Source organism: Eurypyga helias, unplaced genomic scaffold, assembly GCF_000690775.1.
Source record: "Eurypyga helias isolate BGI_N326 unplaced genomic scaffold, ASM69077v1 scaffold5990, whole genome shotgun sequence".
Classification (NCBI taxonomy): domain Eukaryota; kingdom Metazoa; phylum Chordata; class Aves; order Eurypygiformes; family Eurypygidae; genus Eurypyga; species Eurypyga helias.
The window spans coordinates 98,241-114,189 of NW_010224935.1; the positions used below are offsets into that span (position 1 = coordinate 98,241).

The 15,949-nt window shown below is 39.2% G+C and overlaps 1 protein-coding gene across 1 annotated transcript in view; it reads left to right on the forward strand.

Moving 5' to 3' along the window:
• ARHGAP10 (Rho GTPase activating protein 10) overlaps positions 1-15,949 on the forward strand; it is a 148,651-nt gene that overhangs the window by 98,228 nt on the left and 34,474 nt on the right. Inside the window, exon 19 of the mRNA XM_010147235.1 lies at positions 12,181-12,331. Coding sequence (XP_010145537.1) covers positions 12,181-12,331 — 151 coding nt within the window. The remainder of the gene's footprint in view (positions 1-12,180; positions 12,332-15,949) is intronic.

Here is a 15,949-nt window from a genome sequence, read left to right on the forward strand (position 1 = left end):
GGAAGCAGATCTCTACTTGGAAAGAAAAAGCAAAAACTAGATCCAGTCTGAGACAATATCTTCCCCAGGACCCCGAAAACCACCTGCTGTGTGAAAGGGGAGGCCAGTCCAGAGGAGAATGGGACCTGTGAATTGTCTTGCTTTCTTCTGTCATATAGCGGTAGGGGAAGGCCAGCCAGATATGCCAGGCCAAGTTAGGAGCATGTTCAGGTTTGATATTAAATGACCTCTCTATAGTTTTGCCTGGAATTACCATGTTTTGTGCTGACTGTGTGCACCAGCACTCTTGTTTCCCTTTGCTTTGTAGGCCTTTAAGGTCAGCCTCATTTCATATTTGGCTGTCTTGCCCCCTTTTCCCTTGCCCTACCTGTCTGGTATCCCTTGATTTTTCCATGTCCCATATCCTTCCCATCTTTAAGCATCAAGAAATTAATGATTGTGTCTCCTCATTGTATTCATTTTGCTTTGCAGCTTTATCTTTCCTTGGTGTTCCTTTTCTTGAGGTAACGAACTCAGGGGCTGACTGCAGCTGTGCTTGCACAATCCTGGAACAATCTTTGCTTGGCCTTTAGGTAATCCTCTGATGAAAAGTGGTAGTCAACTTCAACCAAGAAAAAAAAAAGTTTTGATTTCTCTTCTTTTCGTCCCCCAAATGAGTTTCAAGGGTATAAGTTAGTTTTTCTTCCCAAGGGTTTCACAGACTGGCAATCTTGGATATCTCAGCTCTTCTGGTCTTTGTTTCTGACTTGCAGTGAGGAAGAAGGGCAGGGCATTCCACAACAGCACAAGAAGTCTGCACGTGTTCATCTTGCTGTTTGTTAGTGTTTTGGCATCTTGTTGGAACAAACGTCAGTATTCAAAGGACTTATTTGCCATTTAGCGATACGTCAGTGGTAATGTGAGCCATTTCGGTTTCTCAATTCCCTGAACTATATTTTAAGGTGTGGGGGGGAAACCCAGGATAAAAAAAAAAGAAGTCTAAGAAATTAAAAGATGAGTGAGGCGGTTGGAATAAAATTCTCAGTGGGACTGGAATATTTAAACCAGCATATGGGGGAGGAAAGAATAGTGAGTGCAAGTAGCATGATTGCAAAAACAGAAAGAAGATGAAAATTACAGTGGGAAAAAAATTAGAAGGAAAAAGAAAGAGGCTAGACACAAGAATCTTAGGGAGACTGGGAAACCAGAGTCCAATGAAAGGGAATGGGCATGGTAAAAGATACTTTTTCTGGGTTTCAGACAACCTATGAGCAAAATTATCTCAGATCTTCATTTGGAAGAACTCAATAGTTCCCATATATGAGACTTACTTTTTTGCTTGTTTTCTGTATTAATTTTTTTATAAGAGGGCAAAGATTTTATTTACTTTAGACAAAATATGGCCTTGTTTTAGATTTGTTTTCTTCAAAACAATTTTATGGAGAAATCTTCTTTCTATGAAATATAAATGTTTTAATTTTTCTTACTTCAGGCACTTTTATGACTCTCTTTTTTCAAACTATAGGGAGGAGAAGAATTTAATATTACTGAGCTCTTAAGCCAACATCAAGTTCATGTAGTAATACGTTGAAAATCTTTAGTCTTCAAACGTATTACAGTGCATCATACAGGCAGTATTAGCGGGACAGAAGGAATGGAAGCGGGTGAAGTCAGTTGTTTGTTACAAAGTATGGACTGGCACGTGTCTCCACTTGGCAATCCCTGCATGTTTGAAGTAGTTCTGCTGCAGGTAAATGCTTTAGGGTATCGTGGCACTGCCATCATCTAAACTAAGACTTTTCTGACAAGGCAGCAGATCTTTTGAAGTCCTGGTAAAGGGACATATGAGAAATACTAAAGAGGGCTTGTTTCAGCTTTTGTGTTGCTTTGCCTTTGGCTGCAATGGAAGACCTAGAAGCAATGCGTTGTAATTCTGATGGTTTGCTGTAGTGTAGCAATGTGAAACCTCCCCAAGCTGAACGTTTCCCAAGTCCACAAGCTTTTGACATGAAAGGGGGGAAAAGTTACGTTAAGGCATCTCCATTCTGGCAGAGTTTGCAAAGAAACACATGAGCTTCAGTTCAGGAAAGTGCTTATCTTTAAGCACATAGCTAATCAGAAGTGTCACTGAAACTGTACTTAAATTAATCGATTGACTGAATTTAAAGCAGAAAGGGCAGCAGGCGCAACAAAGAAATTCATCATGGTTTCTGCTGGAAGTCACAGCAGCTCTTTTGTTCCACTGTAGTGTTGCAAACTCTCTCTGCCTTGTGGATAGCAGAACGCCCTTCCATGTGAGACAGGCACCTATGGTGTGGCTGCAGATCTTTTTTTGTTTCTTTAAAAGTCTACTGTTTTCTAAAACTTAATGTAGTTTATGCATAGTAAGAAGACTGTATATCAACTCTCCACTCACGTTGGTGACACTAAAAGGAACTGAGTCTGGATCAATACCTGGATTGGTATGCTGTTAGGCTGCTCCTGAAGAAACAAAACATGTACTGTGGGTAACCATATTAGATTAAAAAAAGCAAATCAAAATAAAAGTAATGTTCTCGGGGATAGAAGCGGTCTGCTGAGATGCTGCACTACAAATACATGGCATGTACAGATAATATGGGCACAGACTTCTGCCTTCTTGATTTGCCTACGTTGTTTCCAGCTAATTTTGGGAAACTTCTAGTAACTGTATATGAAATTTCCAGGTGATACAGATCTCATCTTCCACTGCCCACAGGTGATGTTCCTAAGTAAGTAAACAGAAATGATGATAAGGGAGTGGAATTCAGTTGACTAATATTGGTTCAGTCTTGATGGTCATGGTGCTGTGCTTGCACATGTGGAGGAGGAAGAAAAGAAGGCGGCCTTATGGATAATGCTGAAATGGATGTTCTTAAATAAAATCTTCTTGGCCAAGGAAAATACTCTGTGAAGTGCTGCTGGGGGCATGGAGAGGGGAAAAGTTGCTGCACTCCTGAAAAGTTTAAAAAGTTAATTCTTATAATTCTTATGACATATAGCTTCTGCATGCTTTACTTACCACTGAAAACTGCAACAAAGTACTGAATTTACAAACGTTCTTTTTCTTTATGTTGGCTAAACTGACCTGAGTGCCATCTTGTCTGATCATTGCTAATGGATAATAGTGCAATATGTGCTTCTGTTTTTGTATGTACTTTTCAGTGTTCTAGTAAGCTTTTGCCTTACCAGAAATGCTAGTGTATTTCAAACCATCTAACAGATTTTTGAATAAACAAGATGTGGCAGTCAGCTGATAATTCTTTATTTCCAGCATTTGCATGTGCATGCCATTGACACTCATGAAGCATCAGTGCTTCCTTGCAGAGCGTGCTGGACATAGAAATGAAAAACATGTATTATAACAAAAAGAGGAGAATATGTTGTACAAAGCAATGATGGTATAAATCCTTGTAACGGCAGTAGGGAAATTTGTGGAGAAGAAAATACTGGTGAGGTGGTGTGGTGGGCTACGATTGGAATAGTCATTTGCAAAGATCTTGACATTTCATTCTGATGCTTTGTACACTGAAAATGTAGGGGCTCAAATGTAGGTTTTTATTCTCAGTATATAACTATTTGTATTTCTGTTCATAAATATTGAAGAAAACTTGGTGTGGCATATGTTTATTTGTATTTGTGTGGGTATATAAATATTTATGTATGTGTATTTATTGTAAGTGAAGGGGAGTTCATGTTTACCTGTGGTGTGTTTGGCCACAGTTGTTGCTTTTGTTGGCTCCTAACCTAGGTTTGTAAGTGCCACCTTTTGTCTTCTCGGGGCTTCTCACTGTTTTTGCAAGTGAAAATACATACGAACATTCTCTTTCTGCATTATTTTCCATGTAGTAGCTAGGTCTATCTTATGTTTTAGAAAGCTTGGTAATTAGATTGAGTATTTAATCTATTAATTTTCAGCCTTTTTTATTGGTTGTTGTTTTATTTCCTGTAAGTAAACAAGGTGAACTAAAGCTATTATGTGCAGCTGTAGTAGGGAAGGACAACCTTTTTCAAATACTCTCCTTGGTGTGAGTTACAGCAGGTGAGCGTAGAAGAGAATGTGAATCTGTTGTTTCTTCTGGTGCAGTGGACAAATGTGTGTGTATTTCAAGCCTGGTGTAAGGTTAACTCTCTCATTTCCTTTGATGACTAACATGGATTGGTTGATAGCAGTGAATGGGCTGCTATCAGGAGTGTTCTTGTGAATTGTTAAAAGGCGGAGCGTGATGTGATACCGTGGAAGCTGCAGTCTTTGTGTCAGGAGTGCTACTTTTAGAAAAGCTGAATCAACAAACTCATAATTCGCAAGCGATCGAAGGACACGTGTTTTTAACCTTGGTATGTTTTTTTTCTTTCATCCTTTCACAGCTGTCCTCCAGACTGTAATGTCACGTTTTACAGGCTGTGTTTAGTTTCTTCATTAAAGTTGAAACGTGAAGTACATGGTTCAAGGTAACGAGGCCAAATGAGTGACTGTTTGGGTGCACAGATACATTAGGATTGTCTGAAAATTCTCTCGGTTCTTCTGTCGCTCTTGTAGTTTGCAGTTTGTCCAGGGCTCTGGTTCCTTTTGTATTAAGAGGAGCAGATAGCAGATACTCTTAGTGTGACATTGCGACTCACAGATCCCTAAAAGCAGTGTTTCGTTGGTTATGGGTAGTCAGGCTGGTAGGCAGATGGTCTCAGCAAATTATATCTTTGCAATAAAGAAAAGGCTGTCTTGGATGGATCTATTTATTTATTTCTCTATGTGTTTATTTATAGACCTTTGTGGTTTGGCTCACAGCCAAGGATGTTTCCTGTTTCTAGTTTTGACTTCTACCCGGTTACTTTTCAGGCTGCACCCTCTGTTGCACTGTAATTAAATGGAGTGTGCAAGGCAACGTGAAGAGCATGATTGATGCTTTCTGTTTGGTGGCCCACTAGAGACTTGGCTTCCAGGTGTCTTTCAACTCTTGATCTGATTTACACACACCCACCCCCCAAATATAATGACTGTGAATACTGTATGAAGGTGTTTTGTGGTTTGTTGTGGAATTCAAGCCTCAAAATCCAAAGCCTCGGAAAAATCTGTGTCCTGCGCAATCTCATAGAAGCCAGTGCACAGCAAGCCATACTTTATGGTGCTGAAGCACAAAAGTTGGGATAACTGCTTCGTGGCAGGCGCCCCCGTATTGGAGTGGACACAATGGTAACCTTGACCTTGGGGAGGTAAGTTACTTAAGGATGCTAATTAAGTTGTTGATAATTTCCACTGGAGATTTTGTAAACCTTATTAAAAAATATTTAATATGATTTTTAGAACTAATCAGCTTTATCACATTTTGTACACTGAACATGGTTCTGTTTAGATGTCAAGAATTCCTAGTGCATGTGGTTTTTATTTATTGAATCATTTGAGAACCAGAATAAATGGTTCATGTTGACTAAAACCAGAAATGCAGCAAGTTGATCTGACATTGTCCATAGTAAAGTAAAACGTAAAAAAGGGAGAAACAGTAACAAAGGGTCTTTTTCTTGAATATTTCAGCACACTAGAAATTTTATGAAATTGTTAGAATTGGTGCAAAAATCAGTTTTGAAGCAAAACTTTCATCCTAGCTCTCCAGAGATTGATTTCTTGTAATTTTTATTAACTTTTAACGGCTCCAAATTAGCTTCTGCAGTTCTTTCAAATAGGAAAAAACCCAGCCTAGGACTGCTCATCTTATTGAATGTGTCTTTTACGATTAAAAACTGGATTGCAATTAGTGTACAATTAGTGGCTAGTGGTTACAATTAGTGACAGCTATTATATGTATTTTAAGATGCTTATCTTCACCTTGCACTTCCTGAAATGTTTATATCTACAATAAAATTATAACTTGACATAAAAGACTTTGTTGCTTTATGTTTGCAGAAAATGGCAAAACAAATGGCACAACTACTGTCTTTTTTGTCTTAAGAGGAAAAAAAGTGAAGAAAGTCTGTCAGGGTAAGAGCACACTGTAAACCACTAAGACAGTTGGCCTCTTTTTTTTTTTTTTTGAGCATTTTTGTCTCCAGTATAAATATATGGGTTTTGTTTCTGTACAGGTTGCTGGATCTAACCTGAATTGGGTTTGCATTACACTGAAAAGAAGCTAAGTCGAGAAAAGACTATGGTGATGACAAGTTACTCTTGCAGTATCCCAGTAGCTGCTAGTTTATAAAATATTCTTTAATCAGCATATATGATAGCCAGTTCTCATGGAAATGCAAGGAGTACAATACCCATAAACTGCATAGGGCAGAGCAGTGCATGTGGCCTAGGTGGATGGCATTTTATATTGTTCAATAAACATTAGCTGAAGTGCCTTTGTGTTTCTTTTATTTACCAACTGCAAATCAAGTGTGTATTGAAGGGAAATTGCCCAAATAAAACCTTCTACTGATGATGTTCTTGTCTTGAGAAATACTGTCCTCTAAAAAATACGATTGTAGCAGTGGAGGCTATATCACTAGCTGAATGTAAAAGAATTTGGAATGACCTTGCAGGTTCTAGCCTCCTTTGTATTAGGCAGTGACTTGTGGTACTCTGATTCTTGTTCATGCATTCAAAAGAAATACATGCATGTTCTGCGTGGTAGGTGTTACGGGAGTGAATGGGGGTTTTGTCTTGCAGCAACATCATGGCACAGCTTTAAGCTATTAATGATTTTTTTGTAAGTTTATCCTCATTAGCTTTATTACTAAACCTTCAGGTTGTTTCTCCCCTCTTTTTCATCCCACTCTGTCCTTGCTGTTTGCCTCCTACTGATTTTTAGAGGAAATTTTAATTATCCCAGTGATACAAAGCAGACAGAGATGACCTGATGTCTGGGTCTTTTCCTAAAGTGATTCCTGGCAAACATACTGAAATTCATTAATTAGTTCTGCTTGAGACCAGAAGGAACAGATCAGTATTCTCTTGTAGCAGCAGAATCTAATCTACATTTCTATGTACAACTATACTTCTAGTCATAAACTTGTAGAACAGTCCAAGTTAAACCCTCTCAGCCATGGGTTTTTTGAATTTCTAAGATCGGCTGTAGTAAGAGCTCAGGATCTAAGAGTTCAACACTGTTGTTGCAGATCAAGGGGAATCTGGCAAAATTCCTTGTGCTGCTGCCACCTGGATCTGCTGGTAGAATGCAGTATGATAATATGTTGAATTTGGCTCATTACTCTGAAGAAATGCTTCCATAGGCTTTGTGAAACACAGGTTTAGGAATCGGAATGGTTCTATGTAGGGATGGTCTTGGGCTCGCCGCTCTAGACAGAGCAGTTACTAGCGGTGTATATCCAAGCTGGCTTGTGGTTTGTTTAGGGCCCTAAAGTATCCACTTTGTACTATTGCTTAGAGAGAAATAGGTCAAACATATCAGTCCTAAATAGCTTGACAAGAGTCTCACCTTTTTTGCTGTAACTTTTACACTGCAGGCTTGAAAGGCTGATCCACCATTAAGTGCACCTCTAAATTCTGCTTTCATGTCAGATGTATTTAAAATGCTGGACTAACTGCGATAGGACTGACTAGCAGTCGGATTTGTTGCCTGGTAAAACTTTGAGTTCTACATGCATTAGTCTTCTCTACGTAAATTGTTTCACATCTGAGTTTGCCTCCAAGTAGGTCAATAGCAGGATGCCTGCTTTTGGAACTGAATTGCAGAGAACTGATGTTCTGTAATGCAGTTAGGCCACAGTCTCAACAACTGTGTAACGCTGGATGTGACTGTGAGGCTCTTAACCTTTGAGGTTGGTTTAGTAGGTTTTTATTGCTTCTTGAACAAGGTAATTCAATGAGCAGACTTCGTTCATGTCTTTATACAGTCATTAGTCTAAGCTGTGGTAACTTCTGCAGTCCTATTGAGTGATGGTGGTAGACCTGACTTTTACTTGAAGGGAGGCTTTCTTTGGACTAGCAGAGAAATCTTCTGTTCAATAGCATGTTCCAGTCCTATTCTCCCATGGGAGGGTTTCTATCCGATTGGATACGCGTGGTTGCCTTGCGGTGCATCTGACAGCAACATCTTGCAGTGCAAGAAGATACTCTGAAACTTGGTCAGGCGTGGTCCTATATTGTTGTGCAAGTCAGTCAAAACACAGGAATGTTGGTACCGTTTCAGGTGCTCACGTAGTACGCTGCATGTGTAGGATTTTGAATTCTGTCTTCTGTGCATATGCAGCATGCTTCTGACAACAGGTCACACACAGCAGGCATTTTTATTAACTGTGCAACATTTATGCTTCAGTGGCATTTAAATAACTAATATGGCTAGGAGAAAATTAGAATAAAATCAAAACCAACAACAGAAATAAAGCGTGTCTCTGTCCCCCATTCTCAGAGAGTTGTTACAATGCTTCTGTCAGTGCAGTGGATGAATACCCATTAAGGCATGATGAAAAGTACTCGTCTATTTAAGTGAAAATAAAGCAAGAAAGCGGAGCTGAATGCTGTATGTGCACTTCTTAGGGAAGAGGTTGACCTTCTGCTTGCTTTTCAGATGCTTACCTTTCCAAAACTGGTGTGAGCTGTAGCTTTGGCCTGTAACAAAAAGATTTCTGCTGCTAAAAAGAAGGTCTAGTTATGGATGGGCTGTAGTGGATTTTATTTTCCTATTGAAAAAGATGAAAGGCAAATACCAAAGTAGGGATGAACACAAATACAAGCTGCCTGAAAGAGCAAAAATGACCCCAAATGTACTTTTCTGTGCAACACATGGGAGCAGGATGTTTCCTGTTTCTTTTATATATTAAAAAAACCCCTAGTGATCTTTCTGGCCGTGGTTGTGTGTGTGGTTTTTTTGGGGGTTGGTTGTTTGTTTTTGTCTGTGTCGGAATCCTGCAGAGCAGCTCATGATACTTGGTGGTTTCATTGCTGAGTATGACAATTAGTCTCAATTTACTCTGCATGAGTAAATTTTTCTCTGCAGATAGTCAAGAGGTTGCATTCTCTGGTTCGTATCTAAATATTTCTTTCAGGAATCCCTTTCTTCTCTGTGGAGACAGTCATTGAATGTAAGCACAAGGGAAAAAGTGCTACAGTTTGTAGCATTGCATCAGAGAAACGTAGGAGTGAGAGCGTGGAGTTTTGTGTGGGCTCCTGCCCTGGCCTGAGTGTGGAGAACATGTGGCCTTGTGCTACCCAGGAGCTCTCAGGAGGTGATCTCTGCTCCCTAGAAAGCAGTATACTACTTACTGACCTAATCCTAGAAATGAAACTTCCCCAACCCACCTGTTGTAATGAGAAGCTGAGAGCAGAGTGAAGGAAAACAGGGGGATGGGCCTGATGCCCCCCCCTGAGTGTCCTGTCTGCAGAAGGGGACTTGGAGTGCCTGCCATCAGCCCAGCCTTGTGACTGGGTAGCACTGGGCTGCACTGAGCGGTGCTCTAGGGAAGCATTCATGCACAGCTCTGCCACTAAAAAAATTTAAAAGTAGAGGTGATATGCTTATCCTGACAGCTTATCCAGACAGAGGGCTTGGTGCCCTAACCTTTGGTTTTTTAAGGGAGAGAACCATTCTGGGCAGATTATGACTACTTGCCATCGGTATGACTATGAAGTTGGCTAGCACGTGCTGGGCTGCCACTGTTTGAAATGTGACTTCACTGCTTTCTGTTTCTTTTTTCCTGTCTATGATATAGGGTTCCCACCCCCTCACCCCCAACCAGAAAAAAACTGGGGTTTTTGTTTCACATGGCTATCAGAAAACTATTTGGATACATACCTGTCTCCAGTTCATTGTCCTGTTGCCTGTCTGTCACTGAGCATCATTAAGTATTGCCTTTATGGTTTTCTTGGTTGTGTTTTGCTTTTGTGACTCTTAGTTTCTCATGCTAATAGTCTTAGAGTATATTGAAACATTTGTCAGAGGTGAGGAAAAAGCACTTAAGAACTTTTACTGCAACCTGTGCAAGTCACCTAAATGCATACAAGAAAACTCATCTCTTATGAAGCTGTGCAAGTCACCTAAATGCATACAAGAAAACTCATCTCTTATGAAGTATTCTTGGGGAATACTTGTTCTCCTCACCATCATTAATTTCAGCAGAGATGCGTGGATAAGGCTATACAAATAAACACAGCTGTGGAATGTGACATAGTAAACAACATGCTGAAACCTCTTGGCAGAGAGTTATTTACCAGAGAGCCCAAAAGCAACACTTAGTCCATGGAAAAGATGGCATTTAAAGTTTTGGTACTTCTGATTTTTTCAGAAGCAAATATTTATCCTTGAAACTGCTCAATCTAGCCTTATATTTACACAAAAGGGGGCAGTGTGGTACTGTTTGCCAAGTGCCATTAGATTTCATTATTATATATTGCATCATGTTTCAGGAAATGGCTTTAGCACTCTGAGCACAATTAGAGCTTTGTCACTGTCTGAGAGTGCTGCCGAGTCTGTACTGGGGAGAACCAGGTTGGAGCAATTCCTTTTTTCTTTGTAAACGTTTTGTTTTACAGAGTTGCTTGTACTATTTTGGTGCATTTTTGTAATCCCTTGTTCATAGGCTTGTGCAGGAGTGAGAGAGTTTTCTTCACACTGGCATGGGGAAATTCAAATTACATCATTTTGCATCCCACACAGCAACATTCACTTATTGGGATGGAAGGTAGTTCCACTGGAGCTTTCCTTTACGCACCATGTATAGGTTTCTGACACAGTTTTGGCAATATGATCATTCTTCCATGGTTTTCATGGAAAATGGTGTTTCTGATTATTTGGTACCAGCAGTCTTCTACCTGCCACTATGAGAGTGATGATTAAGAGATTGTAAGCCAGTATATATGTGGTTTCTTGGGTCATATTATTCCTACACGTTTTAATATTCAGGGTTAACAGGCTAGGATACAATGGCATGTAGAGTTCCTTATGCTTTTAATGTGATGTCTTGAGAACCATACCACAGGATGCTTATGACATTTTTCTCATCTTTACAGTAGCCTGGCTGGCTTTTAGTTTCATGCTGCACCCGACATGTCCTGTAATAATCCAGAAATGTGTTATTTGTGGTGTCTCTTTATACTTTGTGCATTAATTTCTGCTTCATACAAAGCTTCTCCTTTGAAGATTCATTGCGAGTCTCCTCTTTATAGTATTTCCTATACTGATGCATGGCAATGTAAAGATGCAGAGTAAAGGAACACCATATACTGTTTCATTTTCTGTATTTCATATCTTGTTATATTACCATGTTGTGTTGCTGTCAGGTGCTGTACAGACACAGGGCTTTTCTTGTATGGCTGCTTTTTGTGTTTTGCTTTATCTGCTGGCTTGTCTTTGTCTGAAATACATATCAAGCTAATTGGTGAATCTGTGAATCTGCAATGGTCAGTTGTAAAAGTCTGCCATTAAATTGTACATCAGCATACTGATAATTTTCTAGAAGTAAATCAGCATCATTAGACTGTACTATATGTGTGACGGTTAAAGCAGAAATGCTATGAAGTTGAGCACATCTGCATTGCTGGTTAATCCAGAGAGGAATGACATGGTATTTCGTATGGAGTGGTGACAGGCTACTGGTCATGACTCAAAGGATGGAACGATGACAAGAAATGCAAACCTCTTTATATGCATCTTTGTGAATTTCATAATTTAATATAAATGTGACTCTATGCAATAGTTAACTGAAAAATTTATCACATGATATGTTACAATGGTATCTCTCACTCAAAATCCCTCCCCTCAAAATTTTCTCAGTGCTCTCTTCAAGAATATGTATGTATGTTTGTTTTAATTAAAATGGATGATTTTAATGATATCACAAGTTTGAAAATTAAAATGGGTATTCTGGCAAAATTATAGGTCCAGGCTAAAGCTATGAATGTTTTTGATTACTGGTTCATAAAGTTAGTATCCCCCTTTTTCTACTTCCCCTCCATTCTAGCTGGCAAGTGTGGCTGCAAATATTTTGTCTTTGGATTAACTGATTTGCAGCTTGGTTAATGTGTAGACAGTGCTCTTGCTTATTTTCATATTGTATTAATTTATTTATTTATTTCAAAAGCACTCATTAAAGACCCACGGCATACTCCCAAACTTGAAGGAATGGATTTTTGGCTTCTGCCTGCTTTGAATGAAATCCAAAACAAATGTTGTTTGATAATGGCTTACAGTTGCGTTACACAGGTTGCTCTTCGTGATAAATAATTAACACCCTTTGTGTTCTTCATTGCAGATTTTCAAAACCCTGCCTGATGCCACTTTCCCTGAGCCAATGTCTATGTCAGTATCTCCTCCAAATGCCCCACCAAGGCAATCAAGAAGACAAGGACAACGTATTAAGAGACCTCTGGCTGTTTACAATCTCTGCCTTGAGCTGGATGATGGTAAGATGTTAGTAATAATTCGAGACTTTGCAGCAGATGGACTGTGTATCCTGTCTTAAGTAGGTGCTTTCATCCATGTTTCATTTGTATACGTGTGTGCATGCACATGCATGCTTGTTTGCTTGCTTCAGAACACATAAAGAAGCAAGGAGAGGACGGAGAAAGAAGAGCATAGAGAGCACTGTCCTGGGACATATGTTTAAAAGTAGGACAAACTGTCTTAAATATGCTTTTTCCCCTCTAAAAAAGAAACAGCTTGTGTTTCTTTGGGGAAATCTCTTTGACCTCTACTGAAGATTACACAGCCATAAGATAAATGGAGGGAGAACTAAAATTAAAGCAAATCTTTTATGAGAAGAGCTAATGCACTCTATAGTTAAATTCATCTGGATTAAAGGCTCAGGTCATCACTGCTCTAGAGAATACTACTACTTCACTTGAATCTGTAATACCTTGATGTAACTACCAGTAAATACTTGTAAACTTGCCTTACTGTTGAGAAGCAAAGAAAAAAAAAAATCTTGCTTTTGCCTGGAGTCTGCAGTAGCAGCATTCAGGCAAAGGGTGTATAGCATCTTATATATTCTGACTGTTGGCCAGAAACTTAATCATTTTCCTGAAATTTCATTGCTTGGGGGTACGTACAGTACAGAGAAGGCAAGTCGAGGCTCATTTTGTGTTACAGATTTTCTCCACCCTATTCCCGTTCTCCCTTCTAATGTTGTTAGTCAATTGTCTTTTTACAATCATGGGATCAGGGCACAGAGTCCAGTTGTCAGCAAGTGAAAATAAACAGGATGATTTTGAGCTCATGCAGTAGTATGAGATTCACTGATGACCTGTCATTTAATCATTGCTTAACAGTGGTTGATTTCTTAAGGAAAAAGCACAAATACTTACAACAGCTGTTAAGTGCAGGTTTCAGCAAAAAACTCCAGGTTGTTTGTTTGCACAAAGGCAGTTTTACTAAGAGTCTGCAAGAAATTCAGCATGCCTGCCACCAGGTTTAACTCACCAGAGAGAGATGTATTCTCTGTGCCTTTCTTTTCTTGCATCAAGTATGAAACCAAATGCCTTGGCTAGAAGGTGTTCAAGGTGCATCTGCTTAAAAAGCTTAAGCTGTGTTAATTTGAATAATATGCTACCAAAAGCTAAGAAAGCTCTTGAGCTATTTCTGCAATAATAAATTTATCCTCATTTGAAAAACATACCAAAATTGAAGCCACTCATGGAGTTGTTTACATCTAATTTTGAATGTGAATCCCACTAGGTCGCAAGAAATGCCACAACTTCTCCAATTCCATGCTGCAAGGTGTGCACTGAGCACCTGACTTTGACACTAACACAGTAGACAAAAAATCTTTGATGGATTATTTTTATTGTAAGATCCAAATTTACAATATTACTGTTGAAAACTGTTATAAACATTCCATTTCTCCTGAAAACAGTCCATACTGTTGTTTAACTCTGGCATCTCAACAAAGAGAGAACTGGGATTGGAAAAGGCTGTAATTGTTATATATCATACAGGTATTTGGTACTTGTCTGGAAGTTCTAGTGTGGTGAATCGCAGAATAAGCTAATATGTCATTAAGTGTGGCAAAACTGATGAAGGCTGAATTGGTGCAGGTGAAGTCAGAGTTCTAGGGTGGATGGCACTGTGTTTTCAGTGGGGTCTGAAAATAATCTTTTTCCTTGTAATTTCTAAAAAAAAAACCTGCGTTGTGTCTCCAGCCACTACTGGAAGTGTAGCCACTACTGGAGGTGTAGCAGTCTTCTCAGTCTGTTGTTGCTAGAAACTGGCTGTCGGTAGGTCCCGACTACATGCTAATGCTTATTTTATTTGTGTTTAGCCAGATAGTTGTGTCAGTAGGCTAGTGGGTAGTTGACTCAACGGTGGTTTGGCATGTGCGCAGGATACATGGCGATACAGTACCTCCAGCCCAGCTGCATCATTGCGTTATCTGAGGAACTACCCCGATGGATACAGGGTGCATAAATCAGCCAGGCTGATTAATTATCTAGTCACTAACTCTAGCTCAGTGCCTCCAAATACATGCTGTGGCCTTCAGTTACTTTGTTCTTTGGAGAGGGGGGGGAAGGAATAAAAGTGAGCCTGGGCTTCGTTCCATATTTACCTAGTTTCTTGGCTTACAAATGCATGTTTTATAACTGCTCTTTGGAAGATTTTATCCTGTGTGTGTTTTTAACAGGAAATTAAACATTAAACCCCTTCCCTCCCCCCTCTTTATTCACAATGGCATGAGTTAAGCACCAGGCATAAGTCAGTGCTTTGTATTTCCTGGATATGGCAAAATTATCATAATCTTGTTTTAAACCAAGTAGCTGATACATATTTATATGTAAATATGTTTGTAGACAAATATATGTCTAAAGTTATTGTAATTATATATATTTTCTATGCCTTGAAACTAGAAGTATGTTGGAGACTAAATCTCTCTGTGCTGGAAAACTTCTTGAGCGCGTTCCTTTTAGGATTGTTATGCAAACCAGGAAATTGTTAGAAAAGCGGAAACAAGTCTTTAGCTATCAGCTGCTCCAGGGAGTTAGCAGGCTTCAGAATAAACTGCTTGAATTGGAAATGCAGGGTTCGGGCCAGCTTTTCTTTTTAAAAGCACGTTTGCAGTCGGGAAGCTTCTTGACTGCACACAAAATGTATGCAGCAACCACCCAGAAAGGGCTGTAAGTGACATAAATATTGATAGATATAATAGCTGAAGAACGCACACACAGTTTGATAAAAATCTTTATTTTGTCTCCTAGTAATTAGCTGTACTGAGTTCTGATAGCGCATAGATTTTACTTCTACATGGCAATTAGATGATTAAACCTATTTGCAAACAATTCAAGTTTTATATTTACTGCTGTAAGGATCTTCATTTCCTGAAAGACAAACATTAAGTCACAGATGATACTGTCTGTTTTTCTTTCAACTTCTCTGTGGTAAGCCAGTTACTAAATTTTCACTCTGAAGTTTTTCGACATCTCAGTGTCTCAAGTAGAACGAGACTTAATGGGGAACTCTGAGCTACTTCCATACGTGGCCTAAACCCAAAGTTCTTGTTTCAGCAAAATGCATATTGGTCTGAGATTTACATTAGGATCATGTCCAGAGTTTTCTTGCCTTCTAAAATGGAGACTTGGGATTTCTTTATTTCCTTTTCTTTTTCTTATTTTTCAGGAAATCGTTTTTTTTTTCTTCCCCCCTACTTTCTGAATGAATTTTAGAGTGAATAAAGTAGCAATGCTGAAGCTCTTGTGGCTTACAGTCTAAGCTATGTGCAAACGACTTTGCATGCTCTTTCTGTCTCTCTATGCAGAGAGAGGCTGTTAGCTAGTACAGGGAGTTGTTCAAACAGTTCGTCTGAAAATGTCTTTATGTTCCATTTGGACGATCAGTGTATATCAGAAGAGAGCTCTGTTTATATTTCTTGTAGGGGGCAATGCAGAGTTACAGTTTTGTTCCCTCCCAATGTTATTTTAATTTTGATATCATTTTCTCATCTTGTAGCAAAAGAAATAGTTTGTTTTAGTCTTTCTCTGGGCCAGAAATCTAGAGCATCATGGCAAGAAAAGTTCTGTGTGAGGTAGCCAGTA